The following is a 19,657-nucleotide window of genomic DNA, read 5'->3' as shown; positions in this document are numbered from 1 at the left end:
ATGTTTGCATACTATAGTGCTACAGAGTGCTACTTTATTTGTTGATTATATATGGAGATGGCTACTCTTAGTAAGCACCTGTACACACCAGTTTTCTATTTTGGAAGTGACGGTCAGTCTTGATATGTGTAATTTATAGGGCAGACATGTGAAGTGTACATCCAGGTTTACAGAAAAACTATTACAGTGTACATGATTGTAAATCACTTAGTTTCCAATTTTGCTCTCAATAGCACCATGGATCAGCCATATTCCTTGCTGTCCCCTAAGTTTTTATCTTCAAAGAGGTGTAATCATTTTACATTCCACAGCACTGGAGACGGAAACTTAGATTGCATGGATTATAGCCGATCTATGTGGCTACTGAGAGCAAAAAGATAATAAAAGTAATAAAGAGGGATTCAGAAAAAAAAATACCATTATGGTATACAACACAGATAAACACAATGTGAACTTACGAAAAGCAGCAAGCCCCAACATTGGTACCAGTAATGCATAGTTCCATTTACTCCCATCTCCGCCATTGCCATCTGGACGAATGTTCCACTCGCGTGGGTTGTTTAAATTATTCATTTGTATCTACTTTAGAAATCTAAAACAATAATAAAATAAGAAATCATTCCAAACAATATTTTAGGTATGTATACCCAACATGCCGACTCACCCTAGTGTAGACCTTAGAAATCTCCATTGCTTCTTCAAGTGATCTTGATGACCTATCCATCCAACCTGTAAACAGATTAAGCTCCAGTTCGCAAAGCTCCAATGTAAGTGCACTTTAAGGCTATGCGCCCACGATGCAGAAATGCTCTGGATTTTTCCTGAGCGTTTCTGCATCTCCCTGGCAGAAAAAACACATGCGGATTTTACATGCGTTTTTTTCAGCCAGGGACAAGAATTTGTCACACGTTTTGCACATGCGATTTCGCATGCGGGTTGTCAGGCGCTTTCCAAGCGATTTTATCATCACTTGGAAAGTGCTTGACAACTTGGTCACACTATATAAATCCATGCAACTGGCATGGATTTTATATAGTGTGACCAAGTTAGTTAAAAAATAAAAAAAAAGAATAAAAATGGTAAAAAAGTTAAAAAAACAAACAAAACATATACTCACCTTCCGATGGCCCCCCGGTGGTGTAAAAGGACCTTCCATGACGTAATTTAGTCATGTGACAGGTCACGCAACCGCTGACGTCAGCGGTCGCGTGACCTGTCACATGACTGAATGACGTCATGGAAGGTCCTTTTACTCCATCGCGAGCCAAGACGTACCGGATAGAAGACCGCGGGCCATCAGAAGGGGAGTATAAGGTGTTTTTTTATTTTAAATTCTTTTTTACAGGTACTATGGTACCCGAGTCTGGAGAAGAGTCTCCACTTCTCCAGACCTGGGTACCATCCGCACATTGAATCGCTTAAAATCCGCATGTGCTCTTGCGGATATTAAGCTATTCAATGGAAGTCAATGGCAGCAATTACGCTGCATGTCCACAAAATAATTGGTAGTGCTGCGGATTTTTCCGCATTGATAATCCTCAGCGGAAATTTCCGCAGCATGTGCACAGCACATGCGGATTATCGTTGGGGGACATTCCAGACCTACTAACAAGTATTTAAGCGTTTCTGCGGCGGAATTGCTGCTGCGGAAACGCTTAAAAAACGCATAGTGGGCACACAGCCTAAAGGTGAATTTAGATAGCTGCATAAATCTCTGAGGCTGAGCCAATAATTGTGTATGGAGGAATTGTAAGACATAGTAGTCAGGTGAACGATTGGGCCCGCAGCTATCTATTGTGTTAGGGGCTTTAAATCTACTGACTGGCAGTGGAAAATGAGATCAGCATAAATGGAAATGATACAATCTGCTATTATCCAATTTGGTTGCTTTACATAAAAATGTGTTATAACACAATCCGATTACAAAAGGAAAATTCTAGTCTCGGTATTCATAAAACTAATGTAGTAACAAGAAAAGATACATTATGTATCCAAGGTTTATCTATATACTACAAACATTTAAAGTGATTTCTATTGGTGACACAGTAAATGTCTAGGCTATAGTCCAGTTCAGTCAAGAAACAAGATAGAATATCCTAGAATATGGACTCCACTGTTCCAGTGATTCATTATCACAGGTCGATCCACCAATATTACAGTTATGATCACCATATCTAGTACTCTGCAACTTCATTCTGTAGAGCTACATCAAGGACTCAGTATCGGACAACAGCCCACCCCCTCAGCATCTGAAAGACTTGAGAAAACGCAACACTGAAACAGGCACACGTCTGGACACAACTGGACTACTGCTTGGACATTTGCCATGTCTCCAATGGAAGAAATACTAAAAACAAGGAGCACATGCACTGCAAAAACAACCTGCAGTTCATATGTTCTGGATTTTGAGCTTCTTTTAAACAATTCAGATTTCTAAAGACGGAAAGTAGTTAATAAAAAATGACCTGACTATCCTGCAAGTGGCTCACTAGATTATTCAATACAAGTTTTTTTTTTGTTTAAAAGCCAAATGCGTCACACACACAAAAAAAAAAAAAAAAGACAGACAATATGCCAAAAAAAGGCCAATTTCTGCAGTATATTGAGAGCATACAGCAATGTTTGCCATGGAGAGTCTTTACAATAGGGAAGGCAAACAGATTTCGTCCTGTTCAAAGATTATTAGTAAAAAAAGTAAACTGTAGGGAGCCAAATTGTCGAAGCAAACAAGAATTAACACCAGACCAGGCCAATTTTTTTTTAAACCTGACCAGTGTCACTTTATATGATAATTAGTAAGACAAAATACCGCACACTTGGGAGAGTGGTCATGCTCAAGTAGGGTCCAAACCCAGTAATATGTAAAGAAGAACTTGGCACTCAGATAAAATCAGATCATCATCATTAAAAATTCAAGATTAAAGCGCACCTGTCAGCAGGATTGGGCTTAGCAACCCACATACACTGTCAGGTGGGAGCCCTTACACTGAGTAAAATGATGCCTTTGTTGATGAAATCCACCCAGTGGTTCTTTTATAATCTTTATTTTCATTTCTGACATAATGCTTCGGGGCGGGCTGCTGGGGAGAGGCTTTATCTGGTGCTTTGCTTATGTATTCATATGTCTGCCTTCTGACAGGTCACTGCATCAGTGACCTGCCTACTATTTAAAATAGAATAAATGAAAATAAAGATTATAAAAAAAAACACGGGATGAATATCAACAAAGGTATCATTTTACTCAGTGTAAAGGCACCCACATGGCAGTATGTGGTTTACTAAGCACAATCCTGGTGACAGGTGAGCTTTTTTTAAAGCGCACTTGCCAGCAGGATTGAGCTCAGCATACTATATACACTGCCAGGTGGGCGACATTACACGGATTAAAATGATACTTTGGTTGATGAAATCCGTCCTGTGGTTCTTGTGTAATCTTTACTTTCAGTTTGGAGATGATGATATGCCCGTGCTCCGGAGCGGACTGTGGGGGGGGGGGGGGCTCTATCAGGTGCTCTGCTTACATATTCATCTGTATGTCCTTATGACAGCCCAATGTGCCTTCACTGACCTGCCTACTATTTTACCTAGCCCTGCACTACTAGATGCATTATGTAAAATAAGAGGCAGGTCAGTGAAGACAGTCAGCTGTCATAAGAGCATACTGATCATATTAATCAGTGTAATGTCGCCCACCTGACAGTGTATGCAGTTTACTGAGCACAATCCTGATGACAGGTGCGTTTTAAGTAGTACAAATGCGCAGACATTTCGGTCTAGCAAGACCTTAATCAGTGTATGTAATGTTTAGTGAATTACATATGTGTGGAGAAGTGTGATATCCAGCCCCTGTGTTGACCGATTACCAGTTCCAGTGAGAGAGGGATGCAGCGGTGTGAACGAGGCATCCACCGCTTGTTCAATAGACCCTTGGTGTGGATTTGGGCCCACTGAACTGCAGGTATATTTTCTTTTAGGTACGCCGAACTGTAGGTTCCCAGTCAAAGACCGGAAACCAACTGATGTGGGGAGAGGTAACGCCCTGTTTATCTGTAGGTTTCCTGTCCTTGAAGGGCGGACCACCTCTCTCCGTGGTGCTGTCATAGGCGAGAGAGAAATGTTTCTTTTAGGCTGTGTGCCCACGTAGCGTTTTTCAAGCGTTTTTGATGCGGAATTTCCGCAGCGGAAACGCTTGTAAAACGCTTGGTAACCCGCACCCCATGGTCCCCAATGTGATTCCGCAAGTTCTATGCACATGCTGCGGATTTTTCCGCAGCGTTTATGCTGCGTTCAAAAATCCGCAGCATGTCATTTAATTTTGCGTTTCCGCAAGCAGAATTGCCTTTGTCCAATGCATAAAAAACGCAAGGCAATTCCGCATGTGGAAAACGCGTGATAAACGCGCGAAAAATGCGCGATAAACGCGTGCGGAATTCCGCATGCGTTTTTCCGGGAGAGGACTTGCAATTATGCAGCAGAAATTTTCTGCTTCATAAATGCAACGTGGGCACATAGCCTTATAAACCGGTGCGTGTTATTAATCAGCTTAACTGGGGGGCTGAAGCATTGGTGGAGTCGGGTCCAAGGTGGCAAGGTCGGAGACAGGAGTCGGGAGATCGTCGCTGCCGAGAGCGTGTGTCTTCCTGCAGAGGCAGGAGTCAGGAAATGGCTGAGAGCCCCATGCTTGTAGTAGGAGGTGTTCGGTGGTGCGGGGGCTCCGTGGACATTGAAATGGCCGCTGGAGGCAGAGCATGCGCATTTGAGATCTCGGAAGCCGAGATCTCAAACTGAGCATGCGCCACCTCTGGCAGCCATTTTCCCGGAGTCCAGTGTATTAGAAAGCATGGAAGGTGTGGGGCTTCAGGTTTTTACAAAATGTTGACGGAGCCCCTGCTACACCAAACACCTCCTACTACAAGCATGGGGCCTGCAGCAATCTCCCGCTCCACCAATGCCGGTAAGCTTCACTACAGTTCGGATTATAAGACGCACCCCCATTTCCCCAAATTTGGGGGGAAAAAAGTGCGTCTTAAAAGCCGAACAATACAGTAATTAAATTTTTACCGTTAAAATGTTGTTTTAGCTCCAAATTTTTAATTTTTATAAGGAAAGTAGGAAAAGATTGACTTTTCAGTTTGTTGTGCAATTTCTCCTGATTGTGCCAATATCCTACATGTAATTGGGAAACTACTTTTGAGGCACAGTGCAAAACTCAGAAGGGAAGAAGTGCCATCTTATAGTGCAGATTTTACGATTATGCTTTGCGGGTGCCATGACCCACTGGGAGAGTGGACTTTGAGGGGCCTATTATATATATTGGAAACTCCCCAAAAGTGATACTTTAAGAACCGCACCCTTCAAATACTTTAAAACGGTTGTCGGGAATTGTTTTTAACCCTTCAGTTGCTACACAGGAATTAATGAAAAGTGAAATGAAAAAAAAAATTAAACATTTTACATCTAAAATCTTGCTTTAACCCCAAATTTCTCACTTTTGCAAGAGGTAACACCAAAAAGTGGACCCCATAGTTTGTTACCCACTTTCTTATGAGCACGGCAATACCCCACATGTAGTCAAAAAGTTTTGTTTGTACAAACGGCAGGGGTCGGAACGGAAGAAGCAATATTTGAATTTTGGAACACAAATTGTGGGCAACATGTCACAAATTGGCAGGGCCTCTCAGGTGCCCAAAAAGAAGAAACCCTCCACAACTGACCCCATTTTGGAAACTACACCCTTTAAGGGTTTTATCCAGGGGTATAATGAGGATTTTGAACCCAAAAGGTACTACACAAAATTTGCTAACATTTGTCATCATATTGAATATATCGTCATTCGCTACTAAAGTTTGCATCGGGTGCTCGGGTGACATGCTTGAGTCTCCACCCTGCATGTTTTGCAGCTGTAAGACACCCAAAAAAAAAAAAACATGCAAAGATTATGCGTGTATGGCAGGCAATCCCCGCATATTTTTTTGGATGTGTAACAGTCATGAGCATGTCACTAGAGCATCTACGTTACTTGGTGCACAGCAGAGCCCCCGATGCAAACTTGAGTAGCAAGCACTTGCACTCAACAGTAATCGTTATGTAATTTTTTATTTTTTTTTTAATAAACTTTTGAAAAATAACCAACCCTAACCCCAAACCAACCCAACAACCTCAAGCCCAACGCCAACGCCAAAGAATGAAAGAAATAAAAATTAATCTGACTAAGGTGATGACACAGGGAGAGACGACATACTAATTATTTGCTTTTGATCACTGTGATAGACTCTGTGATCAGAAGAGGAGGCAGAAAGATGGGGTACAGGGCAGGAGGGCCCGGGTGTGGCAGAGGTACTAGGGAAGGAGCGGGGGGTTGGTGATATTATCTCTTTCTCTACTGACATGTACAGTTGTTCTCAAAAGTTTACATACCCCGGCAGAATTTTTCCTTTCTTGGCCTTGTTTCAGAGAATATGAATGATAACAAAAAAAAACATTTTCTCCACTCATGGTTATTGGTTGGGTGAAGCCATTTATTGTCAAACTACTGTGTTTTCTCTTTTTTAAATCTTAATGACAACAAAAAACATCCAAATGACCCTGATCAAAGTTCACATACCCTGGTGATTTTGGCCTGATAACTTGCACAGAATTTGACACAAATGGGGTTGAATGGCTACTAAAAGTAACATCCCCACCTGTGACCTGTTTGCTTGTAATCAATGTGTGCATAAAAGCTGAGTGAGTTTCTGGGCTACAGACAGACTCTTGCATCTTTCATCCAGCCACTGACGTTTCTGGATTGTGAATTATGGGGAAAGCAAAACAATTGTCAACGGATATACGGAAAAAGTAGTAGAACTGTAGAACACAGGAAAGGGATACAAAAAAAAATATCCCAAGAAATTGATAATGCCAGTCAGCAGCGTTCAAACTGTGATTAACAAATGGAAAATCAGGGGCTCTGTAAAAACCAAACCACGGTCAGGTAGACCAAAGATTTCGATCACAACAGCCAGGAAAATTGTTCAGGATGCAAAGAAAAACCCACAAACATCAGCTGAAATTCAGGACTCTCTGAAAACTAGCGGTGTGACTGTTTCAAGATGCACAATAAGGAGGCACTTGAAGAAAAATGAAATGCATGGTCGAGTAGCCATAAGAAAGCCATTACTACGTAAATGCCAGAAAGTATCTCGCCTACAATACGCCAAACAGCACAGAGACAATCCTTAAAACTTCTGGTACAAGGTAATTTGGAGTGATGAGACCAAAATTTAACTTTTTGGCCACAACCATAAACGTTACATTTGGAGAGAGGTCAACAAGGCCTATGATGAAAGGAAAACCATTCCTACAGTAAAGCACAGGAGGTGGATCGCTGATGTTTTGGGGATGTGTGAGCTACAAAAGGCACAGGAAACTTGGTAAAAGTTGAAGGAAAGATGAATGCAGCACGTTATCAGCAAATACTGGAGGCAAATTTGCACTCATCAGCCCGGAAGCTGCGCATGGGACGTACTTGGACGTTCCAACATGACAATGATCCAAAACACAAGGCCAAGTCAACCTGTCATTGGCTACAGCAGAACAAAGTGAAGGTTCTGGAGTGGCCATCTCATACTCCTGACCTCAATATCATTGAGCCACTCTGGGAAGATCTCAAGTGCGCAGTTCATGCTAGACAGCCCAGGAATTTACAGGAACTGGAGGCTGTTTGCCAAGAAGAATGGGCAGCTTTACCATCTGAGAAATTAAAGAACCTCATCCTCCATAATCCGAACTTCCCACTCCCGTCTCCAAGATTTCTCGCGAGCTGCGCCAATTCTTTGGAATGCACTACCCAGGACAGTTCGATTAATTCCCAATACCCACAGTTTCAAGCGAACCCTAAAAACACATTTCTTTAGACTGGAGTATCGCCTAAAAACACTCTGTTCGTCCCAGTTTTCCCCCATATTAAAATCTTCTTCAACTTCAGGTTCATACCAACCATGCACTTAATAGCCTCTGTCAGGACTGTACACATACTGGCTGGCGACCAGTCCATGTATTATTTATCCTATTTAGTATATCAAGGCTGCATTATACAATATATGTACTTTTTACCTTTTGTGTCTCCCCCATTTCCTCAGACTGTAAGCTTGCGAGCAGGGCCCTCACTCCTTTCGATATGAGATATGCCTATTCTGTATTGTCTGTATATGTCCCTTCCTAAAATTTGTAAAGTGCTGCGGAATATGTTGGCGCAATAAAAATAAAAACTATTATTATTATTAATCTATTATCCACAACTACCACAAAAGACTTCAAGCTGTCATTGATGTTAGAGGGGGCAATACACGGTATTAAGAACTGGGGTATGTGAACTTTTGATCAAGGTCATTAGGATGTTTTTGGTTGTCATTAAGATTTAAAAAGAGAAAACACAGTAGTTTGACAATAAATGGCTTCACCCAATCAATAACCATGAGTGGAGAAAAAGTTTTTTTGTTATCATTCATATTCTCTGAAACATGGCCAAGAAAGGAAAAACTCTGCCGGGGTATGTAAACTTTTGAGCACAACTCTATACCATGTCAGAAGAGAGAAATTATTTTAATAGCGGGCACACTTTTTTTTACGTGATCACCGTTATTTATTGAAGAATGGCAATCACGTGATCGTGGACCGGAAAATCTGTCCTTGATTGGGCTCTCCAGGGGTCGCCGAGGCCACGGAGATTTTTAGACTTTGGGAGGGTGCTATACACTTCTTCCCAAGTGCGGCTTTAAAACGGCGATGAGGGAATAAGGCCCCTTAGCGGCCGCCGTTTTAATACGTATTGGTGATCATTAAGGTATTATAGGGAACCGGTCATTGCCCCAAATGCTATTAACCTGCAGATAAAGGGGCAGAGCATGCAAAAGGGAAAATTGGTGAAAATGCAGGATAGAAGTCACATAATGGCCAGAAATGGTGCTATTGCTCAAATACAAACAGGACACCGTATTCTGAAAAGTTACTTCAAAGCACAGTTACACCATAAGCCCATTGCTTTTCATTTTAACAGAAAAACATGCTGCATCTTTCTTACCAAAAAGCCTGGGAATTTCTGTAGTAAAAGTCCGATCAAGCAACTTCATCTGACATTTCTGTAGAAAGAAAAGTTAACGTAAAGAAATGAAAGCAAATACATACCCCATATTAGGTGTATACCTAGAAAGGCCACGTGGTGGCTTTGAGAAGTTTTCAAGGTGCTCCCAGCCATCAACCTCATTCCAAACTAGTGTTTAGTTTTAAAGAAACCTCCCACTAACTTTTTTTTGTTTAAAACGTGTGTATGTAATGTAGTGTGGGTGTATTAATATACTCACCTACCACTGCTCTCTTCAGTGTACAGCGACTGTCTTCTGCTCTACTGAGTGATCTCACTGTTCTGCAGACTCCTCCGTGTCACTCTGTTCTACGTGACATGGAAGTGACTACTACAATGTAAACCTATGGAGCGTCAAAATGAGGCTCCATAGGCTCTCACTGTAAGTGCTTACACTCATCAGCGTATAAATTGGACAAGTGCAATCTGATAAAAAAAAAAAACAAGATTGCACTCTGCCTGATGTTATTCACGGATTCAGTGTTCATATGAGATTTTTTTCTCTGCTGGAATCTGGATGAAAAAAAAAAAAAAAAAAGTTGCAGCATGCTGCGTGTGGCCATGTACATCAGACGATGCAAGTCAATGGGAGCAAGAAAAAAAAAAATACGGACATCACAAGGACCATCCGTATGCAGTCTGATTTTTACAGATCTATTACCATTTGGCAGCATAGAACACTAAATGGTCTTATAAATGATTGTAGAATAATAGTAGTGTACTTGCCTGACACTCATCCTACTTTTCAAGAACATCGGAGTGATTTTATTTACGCAGATGAGTGCGCGCCCTAAGAGACTTCCGGCTCACGCATAGAGCATAAAATTTGCGATGACGTCATTCAGAAGGAGCAGAAGGGCAAAATCCCTGGGGGTGCAGTGAATCTATTTACACACTCTACATTACATGCATATACACATTTAATCAATAAAAAAAAGTTAGTGGAAGGCTTCTTTAACCCCTTTACCCTTGAAGGTTGTTCGCACGTTAATGACCAGGCCAATTTTTACAATTCTGACCACTGTCACTTTATGGGGTAATAACTCTGGAACGCTTCAACGGATTCTGCTGATTCCGAGGCTGTCTTTTCATGACATATTGTACTTCATAATAGTGGTAACATTTTTTCGATATGACATGCGTTACTTGGTGGAAAAAAAACAAAACAGAAATTTGGCGAAAATGTCGCAATTTTCAAAATTTGAATTTTCATTTCCTTAAATCAGAGAGATCTATCACACAAAATAGTTAATAAATAACATTTCCCTTATGTCTACTTTACATCAGAACAATTTTGTAACCAAATTTTTTTTTTTTGTTAGGAAGTTATAAGGGTTAAAAAGTTAACCAGCGATTATTTTTTCTTTCACTTTCTTACATTTTTCTTTTTTACTTTTACACTTTGTCCCACTATGGGACTTTCATTTTTTACAGGCTGATCGCTTGCACAGCATAGGGATGCTGTCAGCCTCTGCAGACAAGTTAATCAGTGAATATGAATAGCGGTACCAGAGCGCCAATAACAGGGCAAAAATATTAAAAGGACTGATTTATTAATACACACACAAAGCGTTTCAGTGGACACAGCCACCTTCATGCAGACAAGTTAGGTAGAGAGAAGCGTTTTCGCATGCGTTTTTTCAAGCAGTTTTCCAAGCGATTTTGAGCATCACTTGGAAAAGTGCTTGACAAGTTGGCATGGATTTATAATGTGTGAACAAATGATGATTTTAATGCAGCATCTATAGTATATATAAAAAAAACAAAAAAAAATTATAAGAGAATTAAAACGTTAAAAAAAAAAAAAAAAAAAACCTGTATATTCACCTCTCCGGCGGCCCCCAGTCTGCTCCCGGCGGCGTCCTCTCTTCGTCGTCCCGCAGTGTACTGTCAGGACTTGCGGTGACATCATTTAGTCAGCTGATGGTCACGCGCCCATCACCTGACCGCTGACGTCAGCGGTCGCGTGACAATCAGCTGACTAAATGACGTCACCGGGAGCAGACTGGGAGCCGCCGGAGAGGTGAATATATAGGTGTTTTTTTTTATTTTTAACTATTTCTTTTTTTCACCACATGGTAGCCGGGATGAAGAGGAGTTGTAGTCTCCTCTTCATCCCGGGTACCACAAGCACCGCAATTACGCTGCAAATTCGGGGCCATTGAATTTAATTGAAACGCAGCAAATCCACATATACCTGTGGGTTTGCTGCGTTTCAATGTTCCTCAATGGCCGCGAATTTGCAGCGTAATCGCGGTAGAAATGGTCATGCTGCGCTTTCAACACAATGCGAATTCGGCACGCTAATTAGCGCATCATGTGTACAGCACATCCGAATTCACATTGCTTTGCATGGCAGACTGTTTTACAAGCGTTTTCGCAGCCGTAAAAACGATACAAAAACGCTACGTGGGCACTTAACCTAAATCAAACTTCTGTGAAATCAAACTGTCCACTTAGGAAGCAACACTGATTGACAATCAATTTCACATGCTGTTGTGCAAATGGAATAGACAATACATGGAAATTATTGACAATTATCAAGACACCCTCAATATAGGAGTGGTTCTGCAGATGGGGACAACAGACCACATCTCAGTACCAATGCTTTCTGGCTGATGTGGCAAGAAGGTTTGCTGTGTCTGTCAGCGCACTCTCCAGAGGCTGGAGGCGTTACCAGGAGACGTGGAGGGGGCCGTAGGAGGGCAACAACCCTGCAGCAGGACCGCTACCTCCGTCTTTGTGCAAGGAGGAACAGGAGGAGCACTGCCAGAGCCCTGCAAAATGACCTCCAGCAGGCCACAAATGTGCATATGTCTGCACAAACGGTTTGAAACCGACTCCATGAGTGTGGTATGAGGGCCCGATGTCCACAGATGGGGGTTGTGCTCGCAGCCCAACACCGTGCAGGACGCTTTGCATTTGCCACAGAACACCACGATTGGCAAAGTCGCCACTGGCGCCCTGTGCTCTTCACAGATGAAAGCAGGTTCACACTGAGCACATGTGACAGAGTCTGGAGATGCCGTAGAGAGCGATCTGCAGCCTGCAACATACTTCAGCGTGACCGGTTTGGCAATGGGTCAGTAATTGTGTGGGGTGGCATTTCTTTGGAGGCGGCACAGCCCTCCATGTGCCGCCCTCCAAAGAAATGCCACCCCACACAATTACTGCCATTAGGTACCGAGATGAGATCCTCAGATCCCTTGTGAGACCATATGCTGGTGCGGTTGGCCCTGGGTTCCTCCTAATGCATAACAATGCCAGACCTCATGTGGCTGGAGTGTGTCAGCAGTTCCTGCAAGATGAAGGCATTGAAGCTATGGACTGGCCCGCCCTTTCCCCAGACCTCAATCCTATTGATCACATTTGGGACATCATGTCTCGCTCCATCCACTAACGTCACGTTGCACCACAGACTGTCCAGGAGTTGGCGGATGCTTTAGTCCAGGTCTGGGAGGAGATCCCACAGAAGCTCATCCGCAACCTCATCAGGAGCATGCCCAGGCGTTGTAGGGAGGTCATACAGGCACGTGGAGGCCACACACAATACTGAGCCTCATTTTAACTTGTTTTAAGGACATTACATCAAAGTTGGATCAGCCTGTAGTGTGTTTTTCCACTTTAATTTTGGGGGTGACTCCAAATCCAGGCCTTCATAGGCTAATCTATCTATCCACAGATATATACAGTACAGACCAAAAGTTTGGACACCTCATTTAAAGATTTTTCTGTATTTTCATGACTATGAAAATTGTACACTCACACTGAAGGCATCAAAACTATTAATTAACACATGTGGAATTATATACTTAACAAAAAAGTGTGAAACAACTGAAAATATGTCTTATATTCTAGGTTCTTCAAAATAGCCACCTTTTGCTTTGATGACTGCTTTGCACACTCTTGGCATTCTCTTGATGAGCTTCAAGAGGTAGTCACCGGAAATGGTTTTCACTTCACAAACCTGTCAGGTTTAAGAAGTGGGATTTCTTGTCTTATAAATGTGGTTGGGACCATCAGTTGTGTTGTGCATTAGTCTGGTGGATACACAGCTGATAGTCCTACTGAATAGACTGTTAGAATTTGTATTATGGCAAGAAAAAAGCAGCTAAGTAAAGAAAAACAAGTGGCCATCATTACTTTAAGAAATGAAGGTCAGTCAGTCCGAAAAATTGGGAAAGCTTTGAAAGTGTCCCCAAGTGCAGTTGCAAAAACCATCAAGCGCTACAAAGAAATTGGCTCACATGAGGACCGCCCCAAGAAAGGAAGACCAGGTCAATGCCACACAGAGTTCTAGCAGCAGATACATCTCTTCAACAACTGTTAAGAGGAGGCTTTGTGCAGCAGGCCTTCATGGTAAAATAGCTGCTAGGAAACCACTGCTAAGGACAGGCAACAAGCAGAAGAGACTTGTTTGGGCTAAAAAACACAAGGAATGGACATTAGACCAGTGGAAATCTGTGCTTTGGTCTGATGAGTCCAAATTTGAGATCTTTGGTTCCAACAACCGTGTCTTTGTGCGACGCAGAAAAGGTGAACGGATGGACTCAACATGCCTGGTTCCCACCGTGAAGCATGGAGGAGGAGGTGTGATGGTGTGGGGGTGCTTTGCTGGTGACACTGTTGGGGATTTATTCAAAATTGAAGGCATACTGAACCAGCATGGCTACCACAGCATCTTGCAGCAGCATGCTATTCCATCCGGTTTGCGTTTAGTTGGACCATCATTTATTTTTCAACAGGACAATGACCCCAAACATACCTCCAGGCTGTGTAAGGGCTATTTGACCAAGAAGGAGAGTGATGGGGTGCTACGCCAGATGACCTGGCCTCCACAGTCACCAGACCTGAACCCAATCGAGATGGTTTGGGGTGAGCTGGACAGTAGAGTGAAGGCAAAAGGGCCAACAAGTGCCAAGCATCTCTGGGAACTCCTTCAAGATTGTTGGAAGACCATTTCCGATGACTACCTCTTGAAGCTCATCAAGAGAATGCCAAGAGTGTGCAAAGCAGTCAAAGCAAAAAGGTGGCTACTTTGAAGAACCTAGAATATAAGACATATTTTCAGTTGTTTCACACTTTTGTTAAGTATATAATTCCACATGTGTTAATTCATAGTTTTGATGCCTTCAGTGTGAATGTACAATTTTCATAGTCATGAAATACAGAAAAATCTTTAAATGAGGTGTGTCCAAACTTTTGGTCTGTACACATATATCTATCTACCTATATATATCTATATTTAGTCGCGTGACTTGTCATGCGGATCATTGGGGACCATGGGGCACGTATTACCAAGCGTTTAAGTGTTTTCGCTGCTGAAGTCCCACGCAAAAGTGCTTGAAAAACACATAGTGGGCATGCAGCCTTACATTTGCTTCTAATGTAAGTCCATGGGGAAATTCCACACAGAAGATTGTCCGTTCCCGCAAGAAAAATTGACATGCTGAGGCGCGAAAATCTGCACCGCATTCGAGTTTACGTAGCTTAAAAAAGAAGCACAATGGGCATGGGATTTCTATTAATCCTATCTACTTAGCTTGTACTGTACAACCCAGCGCTTTGGACGCAGCGAAAATACGCTGCGTTCAGAACACTAGTATTACTGATCGTGGGCACGCAGCCTAACAGCTGCAAAACATGCGGGGCCGCTAGCATGACGCTCGAGCACCTAGTGATACGCGATAGAGTAACGCGCAGTGGCGAGCACACTCGCTCATCACAAGTTAGGAAATGTCCTATAAATTTCTGTTTTATTCCTGATCTAAGGATTTAGGCTTTTAGTTGAGATGAATCTGTGCTGCACTATATCTACATACTCAGTAGTGAAGCTCCTCCTCAAGAGATCAGAGGAAGAAGGCACTGGGAAGGAATGCCAGCACTCATCTCAGAACTCCTAGAGTGAACAGGAAATACAATAATCAAGTTATCATAATGGTGATGAAAAATCTTACTTTTTTAAATTCTTTATTGAAAGATTCCACAGGATAACGGTTACAAATACTGTCATAAGGTCAGGGTAATCCAAACATTAACCATTCTCAGTTCAATACAGTTTACATCATGTTCTCAATCAGAGTAAACAGTTAAAGAAAAAAAAAACAAATAGTTTGAAACATAAATTTCATTGTGGAGCACTCTACTCTTTACTAAACAGGCCAATTCCTATCAGAATTCAGTATATATATCAATTATAGTTGCAGTAGAGGTACACTCTTACAGCCCATATATATCATTTCCCCTGCACTCAAAAGGGCATATATCAGGACTCAAAGTGAGATTAGCGAGGTCATGGCACCAGGGGACAAGTGTGTTAAGGGCGAATCACACCATCTTTCCCATATCCTTTGGAATTTCTGGGGACAATCCCTATTTCTATATACTATATTTTCATACGGTATTGTATCATTCACTAGTTTTTTCCATTGGTTGCTAATAGGAGACTTCCGTCCCTGAAAAATCTTACTTACCGATAATGGGATTTTACAGAGCCCATGACCGCACCACCTGACATAGGGTATCCGCGCATCTAGGACAGGAAACCTACTGAATAAAAGGTCAGTACCTCTCCTCTGCGTCAGTTAGGTTTCAGAGCATGAGAGGACCTCCAGACAGTTATTAATACAACCACCACCAACCAAAACATTTTTTTAACTATACACCCATACGTAGTGCACACCAACAAGTGATAAAAAGGGAGGGAATATAAGGGTGCTGTCATGGGCTCTGTAAAATCCCATTACCTGTAAGTAACTAAGATTTTTTCCCCTTCTCCCATGACAGCACCACCTGAGAGATTTATATAGAACAGACACCTTAGGGAGGGATCACAGCTTATAACACCTTTCTCCCAAAGGATAGATCAGCTTGGAAGACAGATCAAGTCAGTAATGATTATAGAAGGTGGAAGGAGATAACCATGTCACTGCCTTACGTATCTTGTCCACTGACACTTCTGTCTTCTCAGCCCAGGAGGTTGCCACAGCCCTGGTGGAATGAGCCCTCAAGTTCTCTGGAACGGACACATTACTGGAAGAATAGACTAAGCTAATGGTGTCCCTGATCCATCTAGCTATAGCATCCTTTCTTACTTTGAGGCCCTTCCTAACTTCCTGGAAGGACACAAATCTTCATTCTTCCTCCATTGTTTGGTTACTGCCAAATATTCTACCAAAACCCGTCTATCATCTAGGGTGTGAAGCCTCTGCTCATCTGAATTCTTAGGATTTGTTAAAAAAAAAAAAAAAAAGGAGGGGAGAACGATTTCCGGGGTTCTATGGAATTTGGAGACCACTTTCGGGAGATCGTTCCATTAACCCCTTCATGACAGGGCCATTTTCTATTTTCGTTTTTTGAGCCCCTTCTTCCCAGAGCCATAACTTTATTTTTTGGTTAATATGGCCATTTGAGGGTTTATTTTTTGTGGGACAATTTGTACTTTTGAACAACCCCATTGGCTTTACCATATCGTGTACTGGAAAACGGGAAAAAAATTCCAAGTGCGGTGAAATTGCAAAAAAAGTGCAATTCCAGAGTTGTTTTTTGTTACCATGTTCACTAATTGCTAAAAGTGACCGGCCATTGCGATTCTCCAGGTCATTACGAGCTCGTAGATACCAAACATGTATAGGTTCTTTTTTATTTAAGTGGCAAAAAAAAAATCCAAAGTTTGTAATAAAAAAAAAAAAAAAAAGGGGGAACCGTTTGACATTTTTATTAATTCGACGTTTCGATCATCCATTATTGCATTTTATCGCAACGTAGCAAAATAGCGACCTAAAAAACATAATTCTGGTATTTTGAATTTTTTTCATTATGCCGTTTACGATCGGATTAATTCTTTTTTTATATTGATAGGGCGATTCTGAACGCGGCGATACCAAATATGTGATTTTTTTTATTGTTTTATTTTTAATAGGGCAGAAGGGGGGTGATTTAAACTTTTTATATTTTTAATTTTTTTTATTTTAACTTTTCGCATGCTTTAATAGTCTCAATTGAAGTTGCAATTATGTGATTGCCTGTACTACTCACAAGTGATGATCAGATGTTTGTAGAATTGCTCACTTGCTATGAGCGCTGACCTCTGAGTGGCGCTCACAGCAATGACAACCACAGGAGTCTCCTGCAGACCCCCGACGGGGATCGCTGATGGGTGAAGCCAGTGATGCGCATCCGGTTTGTGTGAGTTAAATGCCGTTGTCAGAGATTGACAGCAACATTTAACTAGTTAACATCCGTGGGTGGATTGCAATTAGGGGCACATGACAGCTGTACAAATCAGCTATCATGTGCCCGGAAAAGTGCGGTCTCCGGCGCACGTCGGAAAGGAGTTAAGACCAGATTCAGCCTATCTTCAGTGACCTGTGTAAATCGGTGGTTAAAGATAATGCTTGTAAGTAGTTGATTGTTTTCAAGGAGAGTGTAGAGTATTTATAGCTGCTCGGTGCTATGGTTGAATCGGCTCCCGTTTGTATGATTTGCAACTGTTTGACAGTTTTATTACATGTGAGGAATGTGTAAGAAATAGACATTGCTCACATGTAATAAAAATGTCAAACAGTTGCAAATCATGCACACGGGAGCGATTCAACCATATCACCGAGCAGCTATAAATACTAGGAGCTCGGCCCGAGCATACTCGGCGAAAGGGTTAACAGAACATACTCGCTCAACACTAGTCCTGACTGTTAATTCTTTTAAAGGCTCAAAGGGAGGCTTAGTTAATGCTTCCCAGACCAGCTTCAGATCCCAGGGAGGCATTCTTGAGGCAGGTATTGGTCTGGATCTGTCACTTGCCTTGATGAATCTAATGATTCACCTACCTCCCGCCTATTTATACAAGGCCCCTAGGGCCGAAACCTGCACCATAAAGAGGTTGTCCTGTCAAAAGTGTTAAGTCTGCAGTTACTCTTAGTGAGAGATTGGCTAGGATTGTATCCCTAGGCATGTTGTCTTTTATCTTATCCTCTAATTCCAGCAACCAAATCATTGATCTGGCTGTGCAAGTGGCCACAACTGCTGGTTTTAATGCCTCTGCTGAGGACTCCCATGTCAGTTTTAGACAAAAAAAAACAAACAGAAATTTATCTAGAGGGTCTTAAAGAGTACCCAGAACCTCAAAAGGCAGGGTGGATCTTTTAGATATAGCCACATCAATTTCAGGGGGTTTATCCCACCTGGCTGTTTCTTCTTTATCAAAAGGGTACCTCCTCTTTGATGATGTTGGTAGCTGCCCCTTCTTTTCAGGTCTACTCCATTCCCTAGCATTGAGCATCCAAATTTTTTCATTGACGGGAAATGTACACCTCTTCTTCTGATCAAGACCTCCAAACATGATGTCCTGGAATGAGGTTTTGGCGGCTTTAACCAATTTGTCAGTGTCTTCTGCTGGAACCCATGGTTTACCCCCCCCCCCCAGTATCACTATCTGAGGAGGATGAGGAAGAGGCAGAGGCAGAAGAGGAGTCAGATTCCTCCCTATCCTCTAATAATACAGATTCATCCGAATCAGTTACCTGTCATTTTCTTTTTCTCCCTTTTTTTGGCTTAATCAAAGATCTAAGGAGATAGATAGACCCAGTAAAGTTCAACTTAAAGGTCTTTATTTTCCAAAAAACTCACAAAGTAAAAGGTAAACGGTATCCTCCGGAATCACAGCCGGGTCGTAACACAGTCAGTCTCCAAACCTGTTAGGCTGTGTGCCCACTATGCATTTAAGCGTTTCCGCAGCGGCAATTCCGCTTCAGAAACGCTTGGTAGAAGGCCTGCCATGTTCCCCAATGATAATCCGCATGTGCTGTGCACATGCTGCGGATTATCATTGCGGAAAAATCCACAGGACTACCAATTATTTTGCAAAATCGCTGCGTTTTCGCCGCCATTGACTTGCATTGAATCGCATAATATCCGCATCACTACATATGCACATGCGGATATCATGCAGTACAATGTGCGGATGATACCCGGGTTTGGAGAAGAGGAGACTCTCCTCCAGACCCGGGTACCATAGTACCTGTAAAAATAAAAAGCATAAAATAAAAAATATAAATGATGGTCACATGACTAAATGACGTCATGGAAGGTCCTTTTAGACCACCGCGAGACACCGGACGGATCGGATAAGGACACCGGGGGCCACCAGAAGGAAAGCCTTAGTTACTTACCGGTAACGGGATTTTTCGGAGCCCATGACAGCACCACGAGAGAGAGGATCAGCCCATCATGGACAGGAAACCTACAGGTTAAAAAGGGCAGCACCTCTCTCCCGCCTCAGTTTAGTTAACAGAGCATGAGAGGACCGCCAAGGCTAATAACAACAACACAAATTCATTTTAAGCCAATTACTTTAAGTAACTTCCCCCGAAGGTGCAAAAAAGAAAACAACTCTACGGGAGTGCAATAACACCACCTGTGTAGGGAGGGAATATAAGGGTGCTGTCATGGGCTCCGAAAAATCCCGTTACCGGTAAGGAACTAAGGCTTTATTCGTACTCCCATGACAGCACCACGAGAGAATTACAGAGACGAAAG

The 19,657-nt window shown here is 42.3% G+C and overlaps 1 protein-coding gene across 6 annotated transcripts in view; it reads right to left on the bottom strand.

The window, feature by feature from the left end:
* Positions 1-19,657, bottom strand: part of CCDC127 (coiled-coil domain containing 127) — a 56,866-nt gene that overhangs the window by 5,609 nt on the left and 31,600 nt on the right. For 2 of the 6 annotated variants that reach the window (XM_073678456.1, XM_073678452.1), the window contains exons 2-3: positions 9,062-9,119; positions 459-592 (exon numbers count right to left, since the gene is read on the bottom strand). In XM_073678456.1, coding sequence (XP_073534557.1) covers positions 459-573 — 115 coding nt within the window. In that variant the 5' untranslated portion in view covers positions 574-592; positions 9,062-9,119. Of the gene's footprint in view, positions 1-458; positions 593-664; positions 730-9,061; positions 9,120-14,943; positions 15,021-19,657 lie in introns of all 6 variants that reach the window. The other 4 variants (XM_073678457.1, XM_073678454.1, XM_073678455.1 and 1 more) reach the window with 4 other exon arrangements.

Source organism: Phyllobates terribilis, unplaced genomic scaffold (genome assembly GCF_046119375.1).
Source record: "Phyllobates terribilis strain yellow unplaced genomic scaffold, ASM4611937v1 Scaffold_4__5_contigs__length_816908805, whole genome shotgun sequence".
NCBI classification, from domain to species: Eukaryota; Metazoa; Chordata; class Amphibia; order Anura; family Dendrobatidae; genus Phyllobates; species Phyllobates terribilis.
This window is presented reverse-complemented; position numbering and strand designations above follow the sequence as displayed.